A 17,874-nucleotide genomic window follows, 5' to 3' on the forward strand; every position below is an offset into this window, starting at 1 on the left:
GCCACGCCACGCGCCATCCAACTCGAACCTGGAATGGGTTGTCGTGCTCTGCGGTCCCCGGGGGAAGGATCACATCAACCAAAGGGTGGAGTGGAGTGCAGATGGTGGTGGGGGCGTTGGAGTTGGCGGGGGTAGTGTTGGGGCGAAGCGGGGCGAAGGTACACGGAGTGGCGTGCACGCCAATCACTGTGAATCACAGCAAGCCCTGCGGCCTGCATCCACCCAGTCATGCGTCCGTGCCATCGCCCATTCATTCATTCCTTCGTTCAGTCATTCGGTCGCTCATTCACTCATTCTCTCGTCAATTCGAACATTCACCTCGGTGGCCCCTTCATTATTCATTCACTAATCCATTCATTCATAAATCCACCCATTCATTCATTCATTCTTGCATTAATCCATACATTGATCCATTCATTTGTTAATCCATTCCTTTATTAATCCGACAATTCGTGAATTCATTCACTAACCCGGCCATTCATTTATCCATTCATTCATCCACCCATTCATTCATTCACTCGTCTCATTATTTCCTCATTTCATTCATTACCAGCTTGCCCCTCATTCCGCCATTCATTCGGCGTGTCCTCCCTTCCATTTGCGACACGCTTCCTCTGTTTGGCGCGCTAAAAGCGCCGCTGGAAGCGCTAAAAGGCGCCCCAACTTGGAAAGGCCTCCACCGCCCGGGGCCGGTAAACAAGTTTCCTGCAGCATCCATTGCCCGCGGGTAAATTCGTCATTGGCAAGTTTAGACGCGGCAGTGGAAGTGGGAGTAAACGTGACGCACAAAGCGGATGCCGAACAAGAAACCATCGCCAACATTCTTTTCCGGGAGAAATAGGACGAATCCGTCGCTCAGGTGGGCGTGGGTAATCGCTCTCCCCGCGCGACGCACGCAAGGCACGTCGTAATAGCCTCCGGACCGGGCGACCGCGCACCTGTCCACCGCCTATCCACCTGTCCATCCACCTTTTCTATATCCACCACCTGCCTGTCCATCAGTCCGCCACCTTTCTCTGTCCCCTTCTGTCACGGATTTTTTTCCCTATCCACTCTATTTCTCAATTCACACCGACTATTTTCCCACACTGAGAAAACCTTACAAACTATTTTAGGCCTTTCAATACATAGCAGTTTGTTATAACATAGTATTTTGAGCATACGTAAGCTTACAAAGAAAATACTTCGTAATTTACGAGCTACACAGTAAATGTCTTACGGTGAAAGGCTGCACCAACATAGTATGATGGAGATTGTCTCCATAATACCAACGAAATGCGTCAAAATATCTATAAGGTACAGTGATTTCTGAACGGTATGTTATGAAGTCAGCTGCACCACCATAATATGAAACATTTTCTCCATAATATGGTGAATCTTCTCTGTACAACATTTAGAGTGTATTACTTCGTATGACAAACTAAATAGGTTTGTATTATGTATGCTCAAAATACTTTGTTAGGTTTTAAGCGTGCAGTATCTGTGCTGCTTTTTCGAAGAGCCTTTATCCAAATCCGTGATACTTTTCGGTTTGGATGGAAAGGTGGCCGCGTCTGCGTGAAGTAGCCCACTGGCCCACTGCGTGGCGCGCCTGGCCGTGGCCTGGTCGTGGTAGTCAGCCAGAATTCAAGTGGGGCTGCTGGCCGTACCGTCCTTAGTGCCTTGCGCCTCGCCCGGCCTCGCCCAAACTTGGGATTATGCAAAGCAGGGAGAGATGAGGAGCAGGAATGAAGTTGAACCCTTTGGCGGCCGGTTGGCCTAGGCCGGCCTGGGGCTGGCCAAGACCCTGGCGCTGAATGGGGCCGCGCACGATTATCTGCAGGACTGTTTTCTCTGCGAAAGTCAACTTGCTCCTCGGCGAGCAGATCGAGGGCCTCGACAGCCTCGGCAGCGCGCGCCCCGACGCCGCCAACACGCAGCATTGTCAGCGCGTCGATTCCCGGACCAAGTCGGGGAGACAAAAGAAGAGAAGTAATTTTCGCCACTGGAAATATTTAGCAGCCGGGGGCCGTGAAGGAGGTCGCATAAATGCGGCATTACAGTGACGTTTTTAGAGCCCTTCTGAAAGATGTCTCGGGGGCTTCAAGGTCTTGTCCAAGGTCGCCCCGGGCGCGGCGCCGCAACACCGAGTTTCACTTTAAACTTGTTCACATGGACTGTGATAAACGGCGACAGGCTGCCGCGCCACCCCTCGCCGGCGCGCGCTTAAGAGCAAAATCATTCAACACAATAGGTTATGAATCGTTTCAATCCGTGCTCAAACAGAGTGCGTGCGTGTGTTTGTCTTCAATGCCCATGCCTAACTGCCTCCCCCATTTAAATACACATCCATGATGCATGACAGTCACACTGTCACGCTGTGGTTCGACACAGGCCGAAGCCATTCACAGGCGTGTCCACTGTTCGAAGCGTGCGACTGTCGCGCACATGCAGGGCCGCAGGGCCGCAGGGCTGAAGGGTGTAGCCCTCAGGGCGATGGGCTTTTTCCCGCGGTTATTGGTCGGCCCTCGGGGCAGCTTCAAGGGGAAGGGCTCCCCTGGGCGCTGGGCGGCGCTGGGCGATACAGCAGTGGTGTGGACTGCCACTACTTTCGCTTGTCATTAAGGTAGTATCCAGTTGCTCCCAGGGGGGCTGGCCCGGTGGGATGGAGGGGGAGGGGTGGGGGGTGAACGTGAGAAGAGGGTGTGTGGAGCCGCGAGGCAAAGTGCGCACGAGGCCAGGCTGGTTCCGAGCAGCGCTTTCGTCGCTCTGCCTCTCTCGCACTCATGGGCCGTTCCGCAGGGATGCGAGAGAGACAGAGAGCTGAGGCACTGCCCCGGTGTCGGCCTGCTGCTTCAAAAGGACGTGACACCACCGGGCCGAGTAAGCGAATGCGATATGCGATCGCTCAAAAGTTTCACGTGTTCCACTAAATCACTTCAAACACCAGCTACCACTTGTACTGATAATAGACGACGGAGCTCTCCGTCAAACTGCCAGCTTGTTTATCACGAGATTCCAGTGTAATGCCGCAACAATGGCGCGAGAATATTATTGTCCTCAACAGAGGATGCAAAGCAGTCTCCTTGCGCACCAAAACAGTGTCTTTTGGACGCCGAAACATTTCTCGCCATCGTGGCCGTCCGTTCGTCCGCCCGCCCGTCCGCCCGTCCTCCGCGCCTCTGCAGTCCATCAATAAATAGTACCATCCCTTACTTGGTCGGAGCGTCCTCTTTTCTACCGAGTTAGGGCGGGGCGGGGCGGGGCGGGGCGGGGCGGGGCGGGGCGGCGCGGGGCGGGGCGGGGCGGGGCGGGGCCAGCATGTTGGTGCCCCCGGTGGCCCCGGAGCCCGGACCGCGATGTGGGCGATGTGGGCACGAGCGGCACCAGCCTCGCCATTTGCATATTCATCACTTTCCATCATTTCCCCCGCCCTATTAGCAATCGAAACAACAATGAAATCGCGGCCGGTGCCTCGCTTCTCATCGCACAGCATTTTCTCTTTTTTTTTGTCATCTTGTTTTTCAATCTTTTCTGTTTGTATTTGTCATTTTCTTCCGTCCCTATTTTCCCGCTTACCCGTTTCTACCCTATCCTGGGCGTATCCCCGGCCAACCTGCCCTCCAAATCCTCGTGTCTGTTTTTTCAATACACATCTTACGACGCCGCTCTCTGCTGATGCTCTCCCCCCCCTTTTTGTTACTCCCCCGCTACTCTATCCCATCCCCGGACCACCCCTCTGGCGGTGCGTCCCGCCCCCTCCCCCTCGCCGTAGCTACTTCTGTGCTATCACTTACGCACCATAGGCACGGGCACGGCCCCCGTGCCACGGCAGCCGACGGCAGCCGACGGCAGCCCCGGCCACTCAGATCAATCGCCTGCAGACGAAAACCCCTCTCGCACGCACACACTCGCAGCACACACACGCACACACAGCCGCAACACAGCCCCGGGCCCTCACACACACACACACAAGCGCGCACACAGACTCACTCTTGACCAGGGAAAGATAAAGGAGTGGCGCGTCAGCAGCACGCAAATTGACACATGGCCTCCGAAGCAGACACCACCACCAGTGCCACACACACACGCGCGCTCACACACACGCGCGCTCACACACACGCGCGCTCACACACACACACACACACACACACACACACACACACACACACACACACACACACCACGGCAAAAACAGTGCGGGCCACAATGGCCATGTATTGTTGCTGTCTCCTCGATCGAGTGGCTGTGGGAATAAGGAGCGGCGTCGGCGTCTCGGCCATCGTAGGTTGGTGGTGGTGGTGTGGTGGTCCGGTGGTGGTGGTGGGGTGGTGGTGGTGGGGGGGGTGATGGTGGCTGGTGGTGTGGTAGGGTGGCGGTGGTGGGGGGTGTAGGGAGGAGGGAGGAGGGAGCATTACACTGGCATGGCCCGGCAGGCCCAAAACTTGGACAGCCAAACATTCTTTCCCTTTTGAACGGGCATAGCGAGCAGGGGTCGGGGGCAAGGAATCTTTTGCGTGCGCGTGTGTGTGGTGTGTGTGTGTGTGTGGTGTGTGTGTGTGTGTAAGGTCTTCGCGGTCCCCTTCCTTGAATGTTAAGCGAGTTCCACGCGGCGAGCACGTCATTCCTGCGTCCCCGGACAACGCGCTGTGTTTGGCTGTGTTGGCTGTGCTTGGCTGTGCTTGGCTGTGCTTGGCTGTGCTTGGCTGTGCTTGGCTGTGCTTGGCTGTGCTCGGCTGCGCTGTGCGTCTGTTTTGCCGGCCTGGTCGGCTTTTAGCACTCTGGTCGTCGACAATTCGTGCACGCTCCGCTACTCTCCGCTCCCCTGCCAAGTTTAACTGCGTGCCGTTTAAAAATTGACGACGCTGAAAATTTGAGGATTGTAGTCCAGATTTTTTTAATTCTTTTTTTCCCCTTTAGCGCTTTCCTTTGTTCTTTTTGCTGGTTTTGGCGTGGGGCCAGATTAGGGTGGCGTGGATGTGGTCCAGCGCATTGATGATGAATTTTCGGCTACAATTTCAAGAACCCGGATTGGCTTGCAACCGTGCTTCGCTGCCGCTCTCCGAATGCTGCGCGATGCTGCGCGTTGATGCGCGTTGATGCGCGCGCTACCAGGTCCAGGGAGTCGAGGCTTATGAACGGAGGAGCACTCTTGGCAGCGGAAACTAGGAGGAGAGCAACTTCAATTTCGATACCTCCTAGCAACAGACACGTACTTCGGGCACGCTTCTCAAAACTCACGTACTTTCGACAGCTTGTGCAAGACACACGCAGTTTCGCCATTTCTAGTTAAAAAGCACGCAGTTTCCGCATTTTCGTCCTGGCGGGCACGGACATTGGGTTTTTTCATGTGGGCTAGTGAGGTACAGTCACTAGACCATTAACCTCAAAACGGTTTCAGGAACGATCTGTCGTTAAATATAGGCCCACCTTTAACTCCAAACTTCCTGTAATATTTCAATGCAGATCACTCGTGAAACCGTTTTGAGGTTTTAATGGTCACTTGTGATGAACTCACTACCCAACCATGAAAAATACCCAAATGCATTTCCGTCCTGCCAGGACGAAATCCGGAACTGCGTGCTTTTTGACTGGAAATGGCGAAACTGCGGTTTGTGCACAAGCTGCCGAAAGTACGTGAGTTTTGAGAAGCGTGCCTAAAGTACGTGTCTGTTGCTAGGAGGTATCGATTTCTTTGTGGCCTCCGTCCGCCACCCAAGCCGTTAGCGATCCCCGTCAAACTCTCCCGGGTGCGCGTCGGGCGTCGGGGCGGTCGGGGTCGAAAAAAAAAGTCAAAGTTGCCAGCAAAAAGGAGCTTGCTGAAGGGCAACAAGGCGTGTGTAAACGGCACGCGTGGAATTAAAGGTAAATACATTTTCGGACTTGTTAACAGATCGGTCGGGACCACCACGGACCACGGGCTGGGGTTCCCTTCGCTTCCCGGTTCGCGGGCCGACGCAGGCCAACCCAGAGCAACGCAGGCCCGGGGCAGGGCAGCGCAGGGCAGGGCAGCGCAGCCTCGATGTGACCAAGAAACAGCCAAGGAGAGCGGGGAGGGGGAGGGAACCTCGAAACACAAGCTGCTATACACACAGCCGAACCGAACCTCACCAGCCGCCCCCGCAACAAAAGTCAACAGGGAGCAAGCGGCGCGCGCGGATACTAAGTCACGAAAATACGTAGAAGAAACTACGAGAGAAAGGTTGCAAGTGAGTTTTCTTGATATGGGACAATCCCGCCTGACAATCTCAAGTCTACAGGAAACAATAAGGAGTCCGACCGCCGCAGGACACGACGCACACAGACACACACACGATACACACACCACACACACACACACACACACACACACACACACACACACACAGCAGGTGGCACCGACACCAACCTCGACCTGCGCCATGCCCGCGCCCAGCACCCCGTTCCCCCACTCCGCGCCCGGAGCACGTCGTGAGCACGTCGAGCAGGTGGCGCCGAATTTGAATTGATGCGCTCCGACTGTCCGAGCGAAAGGCGTGGAACGCCAGGAGGGGCAAGGGATCAAAGCCGACAGGGCGGCAGGAGGATCATCGAACATAATCTTTTTGCGCTTCCATCGATTTTTCACACCTCTATTTCGTCCTTACGAAGTGTGTGTGTGCGTTGTTGGTGTGTGTGTGTGTGTGTGTGTGTGTGTGTGTGTGTGTGTGTGTGTGTGTGTGTGTGTGTGTGTGTGTGTGTGTAGCGCGCTTTGAATAAGTTAGAGGGTGACAAACAAACTCTCGCCGACACAGGCCGTGAAGGACGAAGCACGAAGGACGGGGCAGGCCGAGGCCGTACACAGGGTGGCTACGAGGCCGCGGCGACGCGGCGACGCGGCGCCACGGACGCCACATGTCCGGTACAGGCTGTGTCAAAATGAGGTGACCTTCACGCTCGCCTATTATTACGTGCGGCCTTGGAGGCCGGTCGGGCGGGACTCACGTCTAGCCGGTGTGGTGTTGCGGCGGTCAGGCCATCGCGGAGGCGCGGGCAACAGACGCAAACTTAACAACAACAAAAATTTCGAAAATAAAAATTGAAGTGAAAAAGAAAACGCTGGTTGGAAATCCGTGAGAGGAGAAGAACACTGCCGCTGTTTGTTTCGAGAGTACGCGTCACTAGAGCGGCGGAGTCGCGGACGATGCCGCCCCGAAGTCCGAAGTCCCCGACCGAAGGACCCGAACCGAACAGCCGGAGCTTCGCGAAGCTTCACGAAGTGTCGAACCACGGACGAGGACGGGGCGTAGGACGGGGCCAGCCGAGAGGACGCTCGAGGACGCTCGGCGCACGTGGCCGCGGTGCTCGCACGGCGTGTCTTGGCGTGGCCGCGCGACCGCTCGTGCCAGCCGACAGACGCTGACTGAACACGGGGCGGCGTGGCTGGCGGGCCCTCGCAGCGCCGCCCCCTCGCCCACCCCGCCCCGCCCCGCCCCACCGCACCCCGCCACGGCAGGGGACGGAGCGGGCCCCAAGTGCCGTCGGCTGGAGGACTCCCGTGGCGCCCCGCGCCCTCTGTGACCAGCGCCGACCAGCGCTCTGCGACCGACCACGGCCACGCGGCGCCACGCGGCCCTCTACATTTCTGCAGAGAAAACAGGCCTGGCGCCCGAGCTGCAATAACACGCCGACACGAGAGGCGACGATGGCCGGCGTCGAGGTGCCAGGGAAGCGAGTGCGGCCCCTGAGCGCCTGCAGTCGGCGGGGTAGGCCCGCCCGCCGAACACCAACACTCGTGTGGTTGCCTACCGCGGCCCCTGAGCGCCTGCAGTCGGCGGGGTAGGCCCGCCCGCCGAACACCAACACTTGTGTGGTTGCCTACCGCGGCCCCTGAGCGCCTGCAGTCGGCGGGGTAGGCCCGCCCGCCGAACACCAACACTTGTGTGGTTGCCTACCGCGGCCCCTGAGCGCCTGCAGTCGGCGGGGTAGGCCAGCCCGCCGAACACAGCTGCTGCTGGGTTGCCTACCGGCCGGGCGCTCCCCGCAGCAGGATCCGCCTGGATCCGCCCCTCCTCCCCTTTCCGGTCTTCCGGCACTTCCCTCGCTTTGTGCGTCGCCTTGCCCAATAACTCCTGCCCCTCCGGCTGCAGTTGTCCTGCCGTCACGGCCGTCCTGGCCCCCCTGGCCTCGGCGTCCGCCTTCCGCCCCGCCCCGCCCCGCCCCGCCCCGCCCCGCCCCGCCCCGCCCGCCCCACCCCGCCCCGCCCCCCCCCGCGCCGCCACGCCTCCGCAATGCCTCTGTACATCGTGCCGCTCCATATTTTGCCTGCAGGCTTCCCGCTAAAGAGCCCTCCGCCTCCTCGTCCTGCCCCCCGCGGCCTGCTTGGGGGCGGGACTACTCAGGACGGGGCCGAGACGGGTCCCGGCCCGGACGGATCTCAGCGAGCGGTCAACCATATCACGCTGCTGGTGGCCCCGGGGCTCGGCGCGGCCTCGGCGGCAGTCTCGAGAGGAGCTCGCCGACCGCCAGGCCAGGCCAGGCCTCCAGGTGAGAAATGTATTCCGGGTGCGTGGCATGGCGCTGGAGCCGCCCCGAGAGCGCACCACGTACGGCAGGGCAGCTCGGGTCGTCCTCCTTGGCGGCGACGCGGCGGCGCGGCGACACGAAGACACGGACACTGCCCCGGGGGGGGGAAAGAAGGAAACGTCGCGACGAATATCTTTCAATTTTAATCCCAGTGGGCCGCGAGGACGGCACGGCACGCCGAAACGCGCCGCGAGTTTATGCGCGTGCAAAGCCCCTGCCTTGTCGCCGGCGCCTCGGCTCGGCGAGGCCAAGGGAGGCCAAGGGAGACCGAGGGAGACCAAGCGAGGGGCGGGGCCGCGTTGATCCAGCCAACAGTATGCATAGTGTTCAAATGTACTCGCTCCAAATGAAAATTTATCGCCGACCCAACTCGAAGCGCGAAGCGTGGACTGTGCGGAGCCCCCCATCGTGTCGGGAGGGAGGCGGGGGTGTCCGGGGCGAGGGAGAGCATTAATTTGATTGTTATTCGAGAGAATTGCTCTCCGCCGCATCACCAACACTCGCCTTGCTTTTTTCACCCCCACTCGCTCTTTTTGTCATGATCACGATGCGTCCATTGCTCCTGCTACTGAAAACGCGCGGCAAACGCAAAAAAACGAAAACAAAGACGTGGAGTTGGTCGTGGAGTCGGGTTCGGGGAGCGATTCAATGTTCCACGCGGAGTTTGCTCCGAGAATGAACGAGTGTCGGGAGCACGCGGAGCGCGGCACGCTGCGCAACGCTTCCCATTGTGGCAGCAGACCGATTCCGAGAGTCGTTTTCGTCACTTTGTCTCTCTCGCACTCATGGAGCGTCCTTCCCTTATAGGTGTAAAAGAGACGGCGACGGGAACGATTCCCGGAGTCAGTGTGCAGCAGCCACTACCGGCACGCCACACGACACCCCATCAAAGGGGCACGCGAAGCGACGCGCGGCGCACGGACGGACGGACGGACGGACGGACGGACGGACGGATGGCAGACGAATAGACAGGCAGACGGACAGACGCGCGGGGAGAGACAGACAGACAGACAGACAGACAGACAGACAGACAGACAGACGGACGGACGGACAGACAGACAGACAGACAGACAGACAGATGAGTTTGATAGTCCTCGGCAGACGCTGTCTTTGCTTCCTGGGGGCTATCCTTCCGGGGCAGTTGGTGGGTGCGTGTGGCCCCACGCCCCCACGCGGTCGGCGGGGCCCCGCGATGCCCACACCCACCGTCCTGCCGGGCCGCGGTCCGTCCACCGCCTGGCACACTGCATTGCACGGCGCGGTGGCGTGCGCGCCCCGCAGTATGGCAATGTGTTGTGTGATGGCAGCTCCATTTTCCCTCCCCCACCCCAGTGGCAGAGAGAGAGAGAGAGAGAGAGAGAGAGAGAGAGAGAGAGGAGAGAGAGAGAGAGAGAGAGAGAGAGGGACGGGCGGGACGGGGTTAGAGTTGTTGCGGGCCTGGAGGCCTGGAGGCGCGGTTTCGGCGAGGTGTGCGCCGCGCTGGGCCGCCGAGCCGCTGGGCCGTCGGCCGGGCCGCTGGGGTGGTCACTTAGCGGTATTCAACCCGGACTGCCCTCTATTTTATTGCCGCTCCACCCACACCGCCACGCCGCCACGCCACTGCCTTCCGCAGCGCGGCCCTTTGTCCATCGAGAGCAGCAGCAACACCGGAAACTTGGCTTGGGACGGACAGTTAAAAAAGGAGAAAGAATTTTATTTAAATTGGCACGGTACACCGAGATTTGAATTCGCGCCACCTGCTGGTCTGGGGCACCCACTAGTAGCACGCCTCATGAACTGCGGGATGGGAACGCCCCTGGAACGCCCTGTGGGGCCAACCCGGCCGCTTATCTCGTGGTCTATAACTCAGTGTAAAGTCATAACCGTTTACGGCGACGCGATCTCGCACCGAAGAAAAAAAGAAAAAAACGACGAAAAAGATAATAGATAGAAGCATAAAAAAGAGGGGAAAACCAACAGCCCCAATTTACGTAACCGCGCGTCGTACCGGCTGCTCCGAATAACCCTGAATAACTCGGCATAACCCGGCACAACCCGGCCGGGGAAATGAGGTGGCGAGCAAGTGCCGTCTCGCGATGCAAATCCACGGACTTGAAAACCGCGCCAGCCAAGCCAGCCAGCCAAGCCAGCGAGCTCGGATCAACACCGCGAGCTTCCCTTTCCGAAGCCGCAGAGTGGCTGCTGCGGCTGCCTAGCCGCGCCAGGGGCGGCCGCCAGGGCACTGCCGTGTCGGATGGGTTGCCTACCCAGCGGGCGGGCCTCCGCCAGCGCCGGGTGGCCGTGGTGGGCAATGGTGGGCCATGGCGGGCCGCGGGGGAATCGAGATAAGCCCGTCTGGCCGGCACCGCCATTAGATGCGGTGGCTCATCCATTCTCTACGTGACCTCCGCGTGTCTCTCCCCCGCACACAGACGCACACAGACGCACACAGACGCAGTAGTTGCCAACTGCAGCAGAACCTTGGCAGATTGGCGCCTCCCAGATTGGAAGGCGCCCCTCATTCCCCCTTCTCCTTCTTGCTGGTCACTGCCGCCATCCCCACCACTCGCCTTTCCATGGGCCTGCCCCGTTGCTTTCCTCCCCACAACTCACCTTTCCATGGGCCTGCCCCGTTGCTTTCCTCCCCACCACTCGCCTTTCCATGGGCCTGCCCCGTTGCTTTCCTCCCCACCACTCGCCTTTCCATGGGCCTGCCCCGTTGCTTTCCTCCCCACCACTCGCATTTCCATGGGCCTGCCCCGTTGCTTTCCTCCCCACCACTCGCCTTTCCATGGGCCTGCCCCGTTGCTTTCCTCCCCACCACTCGCCTTTCCATGGGCCTGCCCCGTTGCTTTCCTCCCCACCACTCGCATTTCCATGGGCCTGCCCCGTTGCTTTCCTCCCCACCAATCAAAGTGTCGAAAAATCTAACATTGCTGACTTTGGCCACTGCTACCAATCTAGCTGTGGTCAAAGGCCTCCATCATCAACATCCTCGTATTCTAAAGACCCTACTCTTTCATGTCCCGCGTCGGGAAAACTGACTTGATCGCAGCTAGTTTTGGAGCAGTACCTTCACAAAGTTGTTCGATTGAATATCCAAAAGTATGGATGGTGTTGATTATTTTACTGATTACCACCTAGACGTATGTACATTGGTTATCTCGAGTCGGTTACCCCTTGCCTGTCGCTTTCCTCACCACCATGAGACAGGGTGTCTCATGTCGCTACTACTCTCTCTGCGGAAAACCACCCCAGCGCCTCTCGTCGAGTACTGACTCACTGAGGCTCGAGGGAGAGGAAATTCGCTCTCTGACCGCTGAAATTGAATCCCTGACAGCTAAAATTCGGTCCCCGACTGTGTTTTTTTGCTCGGCTGACTTTTTTGCGACCACTGTGTCCAGACGCCTCTAGCCAATCGTCCTCCTTAATCGTGCGGATAGTCATTCCTCTTTTATGCCCTGCCTGGGGCGTGTGCGATTGGCTACACTCGTTTGGGAGCAGTGACGTGACAAAGTTGGTGAGAAGGTGGACGAATGACGTCTCAAATATTGTGTTTTACGCTGACTTTGCGCAACCACTGCATCTAAACGCTTTGCAAACCGTCTTCCGTACTTTGCAGCGAATTTAAGCTGGATATCGCGATCGGTCATGCCCTCGCCTCTCCACCCTGTCCGGGGCCTTGGCCGCGCCCTCACGGGACTCCGTGGCGCCCTGCTGCTGGTGTCTTCTCGGCTGGTGTGGCGCCGCGCGTGGTGGCGCGTGGCGGCGCGTGGCGGGGGCGTTCGGGTTTACGCGAAGCGCTTAGTTTGTGAGGCTCGTCGTCGCGGAGTCACGAGAGACAACGCGGCACTTACACCCCGCCCCGTAAACCCCGGGCCGCCGCCACGCCGCCGCCAGGCGCCACGTCTCCGGGGGCGCGGCCAGGCGCGGCGCGTCACTCGAGTGAGCCGCAAGCACCTCGCGCCCCTCGCCCCTCGCCCCGCGCCCCGCACCGTATCGGATGCAGACGTCACCCACCGGCTAATTCGCGGCCGTAGTACGTACTCCCCGTCGCCGGCAGGCCGATTCCGAACAACAGTGCTCGTTCGACGCTCTGTCCTTCCCTCTCGCGCGCTTGTACTCTAGGGGCGCTGCGTACGGGAGCGCGAGAGAGACAGACGAAGCTCCGTTCAGAGCCAGCCCGCAGCGGCACCGTGAGGCCCCCGCCGCCCCCGTGATAAGAGCATCATTAGACGACGCGGCCTCGGCGGGGCGGGGCGGGGCGGGGCGGGGCGGGGCGGGGCGGGGCGTTCGGCGGGCGCGCTTTTTGGCCACTCGGCGCCGCAGACTCCACTAGTGCCCCTGTACGCCCCGTCCCTGCTACGCCGCGCTTCGCCTTGCTACGCCACCGGTCCGCGCTCGGCCCGCTCCGCGTCGCTCCGCTCCGCCATGGGGGGCGACCTCGCCTCGTCCTGCCTCCGCCTTCTCGCGGCGTCCTTCTTCGCGTCCTTCCTCGCGTCCTCGGGGACGTGCTCAGGTGCGAACCAGATCGGCTCTCCGGATCACAAGGACGGCCCTCGCGGCCCCGGTTCCAAAGGGTGGAAGAAAAAAAGCAGAAAATAACGTGACAGCGCGAATCAAACACTCCACGCTGAGGGCGCCGTTTGATGTTGGGAGGAGCGTCCTTTTATTTGTGTTTCCTTTTCAATGGGATCGCTGCTTGGTTTACAGCTTTCTCGTTCATTGAAACATGTTTCCAGTGCAGTTATTCGTTTTTTCCATGTCGTAGCGTAATAGTGTTTTGTTTCAGTGACTTTTTATTTTCAATTTCTTTTCATTTTTTGCCTTTGCCTCGCTTTGTGCCGTTAATTTGACAATCGAATATGAATCTGGCAAAGTGTCGCGTTCCAGTTTAACGGCATATCGCTTCTGCCCCGAATTCAACAATCGGAGGAATGGGCGGCACAATGCGTGGAATGGTATCTGCAGTGAGACGCTGCGCGCTCCGCCCGGCCCGGCCGGCAGCCCCGGCAGCCCCTGCCCCCTGCGGCCACGGCGTCTGGAATCGCCAAGGTCAATGGACCCCGATATCGGTATGGCCCGGACTCCGGTCTGCCACAAGTAATTCTTTTTCCGGCGACTTTTGCGGGATGTTTCCTGACACCGACCGCAGCGTTCAATATCAGCAGACTGTCTCGCGCGTGCTGCTCGACCGTAAGGTCAGCAGCGGGTCAGTGGCCGTCTCAAAAACGAGGGATGAAAAGTGTGTCGTTGTTTACCATCCGCAGCGTTCGAATCGATCCTAATTTTTCTCGTCCTGTGCATAGCTGCTGGAGTTTACCACCGCAGGCATGGCGAAATGGCTGTGGGCTTTGCCCGCGGGGCGTGGCGGCGTGGCGGCGTGAGGTTGCCGCCCGTTTGAGCGATTTGAGCGATTCCGGCGGGTTTAAACGGAGCGCCGTCGGGCCGTGGGCTGGCCCGGCCCCGCGCGGCCTTGCTTGACGCAGACGGACGGCCTTGGCGGCCCCTCCAGCCCCAGCAAGCTAGCCTCCAGCTAGCCTCCAGCTTGGGGGCCTTGAAGGGCTGGAAGGAGACTTGCGGGCAAAAAGTGTTTGTGTTCGGGCCCAGCGGGGAGCAGGGCGGAGGTGGGGGAAGGGGTGGAGGCAAAAATGAGCCAAGAAGAAATAGGTCACGTACAGCGTGCACCGCGGTCCGGCCGGCCGGCGCGGCCCTCGCCGCCCCCACCGTTCTACCTGGCCGACAGAGACACCTTCAGGATGAATTGCTCGGCTCGGGACTGACGGACTGACTGTTCGACTGGCGGCGTATCACCCGCCGAGAAAGGGGCAAAGGGCGGCCGGACAGACGGGGCTGGCAGGCGGATTGACAAATCGACGTTCGGCGGCACGACAAACAAGCGAGTGGCTGGAAGGTGACATGATGCCATTACGTGCTAACGGTGTGTCGGACGGCGTGTCCGGGTTGCAGGGGCCGCGGACGCCGCCGACGCCGCGGAGCCCAGGGACGTGCTGATCGACAACGGCGGCAGCGTCGTGGTGGAGAACCAGAGCTTCTTCCACGTCCACGACCTGGACAGCTTCGCGAACAGCCCGCCGGGGGACAGGGACGGCGGCTTCTTCTTGCCGTGGCTCAACGCCAACTACTGGAACCGCCCGACGTCCACGTCCACGTCAACGACCACGTCAACGACGACCGTCAGTCCCACCAGCCACCACCGGAAAAACAAGCGGCCGAACACGCTGACGAAACCCTGGAAACCTTACATCGGCTGGCAGCCCTTCAACGAGAAGCCGGCCAACCGGACGACCAACCCGGACAGGTACTCGCACTACCACTGACGACGCCATTCTCTCTGTTTTCCCACTGTCCGCTACAAGTAGTGCGTGCCAACGTGTTGCAGCATCCTCGGCTACGACATCCCCTGCGGAATACGGAACGTGGAGGAGTCCGACAGGATCGTCGGCGGTTCGGACGCGCTGCGAGGTACCCGCTCATAAAATTGTGTTCCAAGAACTTGTTCCTCCTCTGGAACCACTTCTGAAACCGTGTCGCCCGGCAGGTGAATTCCCTTGGCAGATCTCCCTGCAGAGGAAGAAGGTGTGGAACCTGCAGCACGTCTGCGGCGGCGCCATCCTCGCGCCCTACTGGGTGGTGACGGCGGGCCACTGCGTGGACGGCGTGCAGCCCAGCGACCTGTCCGTCGTGGCCGGCGACCACGACCTGTACAAGGTCGAGGGTGAGTCGTGTAGTGGTCTGGGGGAGGGACTCGGGGAGGGACTCGGGGAGGGACTCGGGGAGGGACTCGGGGAGGGACTCGGGGAGGGACTCGGGGAGGGACTCGGGGAGGGACTCGGGGAGGGACTCGGGGAGGGACTCGGGGAGGGACTCGGGGAGGGACTCGGGGAGGCACTCGGGGAGGGACTCGGGGAGGGACTCGGGGAGGGACTCGGGGAGGGACTCGGGGAGGGACTCGGGGAGGGACTCGGGGAGGGACTCGGGGAGGGACTCGGGGAGGCACTCGGGGAGGGACTCGGGGAGGGACTCGGGGAGGGACTCGGGGAGGGACTCGGGGAGGGACTCGGGGAGGGACTCGGGGAGGGACTCGGGGAGGGACTCGGGGAGGGACTCGGGGAGGGACTCGGGGAGGGACTCGGGGAGGCACTCGGGAAGGGACTCGGGGAGGGACTCGGGGAGGCACTCGGGGAGGGACTCGGGGAGGGACTCGGGGAGGGACTCGGGGAGGGACTCGGGGAGGGACTCGGGGAGGGACTCGGGGAGGGACTCGGGGAGGGACTCGGGGAGGGACTCGGGGAGGGACTCGGGGAGGGACTCTGTTAGCGGCAGCCACCACCCCACGCCTCGGGGCTTTCCGGTCGCAGGGTCGGAGCAGCGGCGCGCCGTGGTGCGCATCGTGGGCCTGGGCTACGACAGGAACACCTTCGCCAACGACATCACCCTCCTGCAGCTGGACAAACGGCTGCAGTTCGACTCGCAGCACGTGGCTCCCATCTGCGTGCCCAAGCCGGGCCACCACTACCGCACCGGTAAGCGAGCTCTGTCTCTCTCGCACTGCAGGGGCGTCCCGGAAGCGTGCGAGGGAGACAGCGCCTGTGGCGCACAGTGGGCCAGAAGACCGGTGAAGGCGGCCAAAACTCCAGACGAGTTTTGAGCTACAGAGTCGCTATAGTCGTCCCAGCCAAAGGTAGGGATTCTTGCAACCGTTACAAATACCCCCTCCACAGGGCCAGGGGGAGCGCGGGGGCTGGTGCGGGCGGACTTTTGAGGTGGAGGGGGTTATTTTAACGGTCTCCAGAATCCCTACCTTTGGCTGGGACGACTGTACATGGGACTCGAACCGAGCATGTGACCCCACCAATGGATTGCTCTCCGAACGAGGAATCCATTGGTGGGTTCACACGTTCGGTTCGAGTCCCATTTAGCGACTCTGGAGCTCAAAACGCGTCCGGATTTTTGGCCGCCTCCACCGGTCTTCTGGCCCACTGTGTGGCGGCGCCTCGACCTCGCGCCTGGCTCACCCTGTTCCCTGTGGCGCAGGCAACGCCGTGGTGGCGGGCTGGGGCCGCCTGTCCGAGAACGGCGGGCTGCCGGAGCGCCTGCAGCAAGTGTCGCTGCCGCTGATCCCCTGGGAGACGTGCAAGCGGCGCTACAAGAGCAAGGGCTTCTCCAAGTTCCTGCACACGTGCCAGATCTGCAGCGGCCGCGACCAGGGCGGCCAGGACTCGTGTCAGGTGAGCCTCGCTGTCTTTGTCGGTGTTCTGCGTCGCGGGGTATTGACGTCGACGTACTGACGGCGTGCTCTGCAGGGCGACTCGGGCGGCCCGCTGGCGTGCCGTGAGTCGGACGGCCGCTACTACCTGTGCGGCGTCGTGTCGTGGGGTATCGGCTGCGCGCGCGCCGAGTTCCCCGGCGTCTACACCGAGGTGTCCTGCTACGCGCGCTGGATCAACCAGATCCTCTACAACGAGCGGCACGTCCTGGACCCCGAGAAGAACAACTACTACCAGCCGTACCAGCAGTACCAGCAGTACCAGCAGCACTACCAGCGCGGGGACGGCCCCGAGCCCGAGGCGGAGGTGCCCGTCCAGGAGGAGTAAGACCGCCTCGGCGCTACCCCGCGCCCCGCGGACCCTCAGCGCATACCACCGGCTCGGCGACAACGTTGGACCTCGTCAGGACAATTTTCTCCGGCCGTGGCGCGGGGTATCGCTTTGCCTGGGCGAGCGCGGAGCCTGGCGGAGCCTGGCGGAGCAGCGCGGCACGGAGCCGCTGGCTGGCGCGCCGTACGCCGTCGCAGTGCGGCACCGGCGTGGCAGCCGCGCCCGATGGGCTGCCTAGCCACAAGGCGGGCCTCGCCGCGCCGCGCCGCCCGCCGCGGCAGCGCGCGGCCCACAACAGCTGCTGCGAACTCCGTGATGAAATCCCCGATGAAAATTACACCTGTAGTCATAAAGCAGGCGGCGGGCTTCCGGCCTTCCCTGCCGTGCCCTGCCGTGCCGTGCCGTGCCGTGCCAAGCCCTGCCGAGCCCCCGGCCCGTTCCAGCCGTCAGGAAGGTGCCTTTAAAAAACGGAGGAGGCGTCGAGGTAACCACGCGGCTGTCAGCGCGAAAATGACTCGTTTACCGCGCGGTGCCGGGCCTGCCGTGCCGCGCCGTGCCGAGCCGGGCCGCGGCCACGCCCTCCAAAACACTCTATCAAGCTTTCTTTTGCACTCAAATTGATTGGCCGCCACCGCGCTGCTGTTTCCGGACGAACTTGTCCCTCGAAGAAAGACTTTTTATTTTGGCGCCGAGCCGGAGTGGTGATGATGGGATGACAATCATCTCACTTTCCCCACAAAGACTTTTCTCT

General features: G+C 60.7%; 2 protein-coding genes across 3 annotated transcripts in view; one reads left to right on the forward strand and one right to left on the reverse strand.

The window, feature by feature from the left end:
• The window catches only part of LOC117640934 (Kv channel-interacting protein 4-like), a 113,973-nt gene extending 106,630 nt beyond the window's left edge, over positions 1–7,343 (reverse strand). For both annotated transcript variants that reach the window (XM_034377964.1, XM_034377963.1), the window contains exon 1: positions 6,943–7,343. The gene's annotated coding sequence lies outside the window, so the exon portion shown is untranslated. The remainder of the gene's footprint in view (positions 1–6,942) is intronic.
• A 5,558-nt stretch (positions 7,344–12,901) lies between these two features.
• LOC117641407 (trypsin-1-like) lies at positions 12,902–17,215 on the forward strand. The gene is made up of 7 exons (XM_034378696.1): positions 12,902–13,021; positions 14,473–14,824; positions 14,906–14,988; positions 15,065–15,241; positions 15,885–16,049; positions 16,561–16,754; positions 16,830–17,215. The coding sequence occupies exons 1-7, from the start codon at positions 12,934–12,936 to the stop codon at positions 17,118–17,120; spliced, it is 1,350 nt and encodes a 449-aa protein (XP_034234587.1). The 5' UTR covers positions 12,902–12,933; the 3' UTR covers positions 17,121–17,215.
• The last annotated feature ends 659 nt before the right edge of the window (positions 17,216–17,874 follow it).

The sequence above is a fragment of the Thrips palmi genome, unplaced genomic scaffold (assembly GCF_012932325.1).
Source record: "Thrips palmi isolate BJ-2018 unplaced genomic scaffold, TpBJ-2018v1 HiC_scaffold_15, whole genome shotgun sequence".
Classification (NCBI taxonomy): Eukaryota; Metazoa; Arthropoda; class Insecta; order Thysanoptera; family Thripidae; genus Thrips; species Thrips palmi.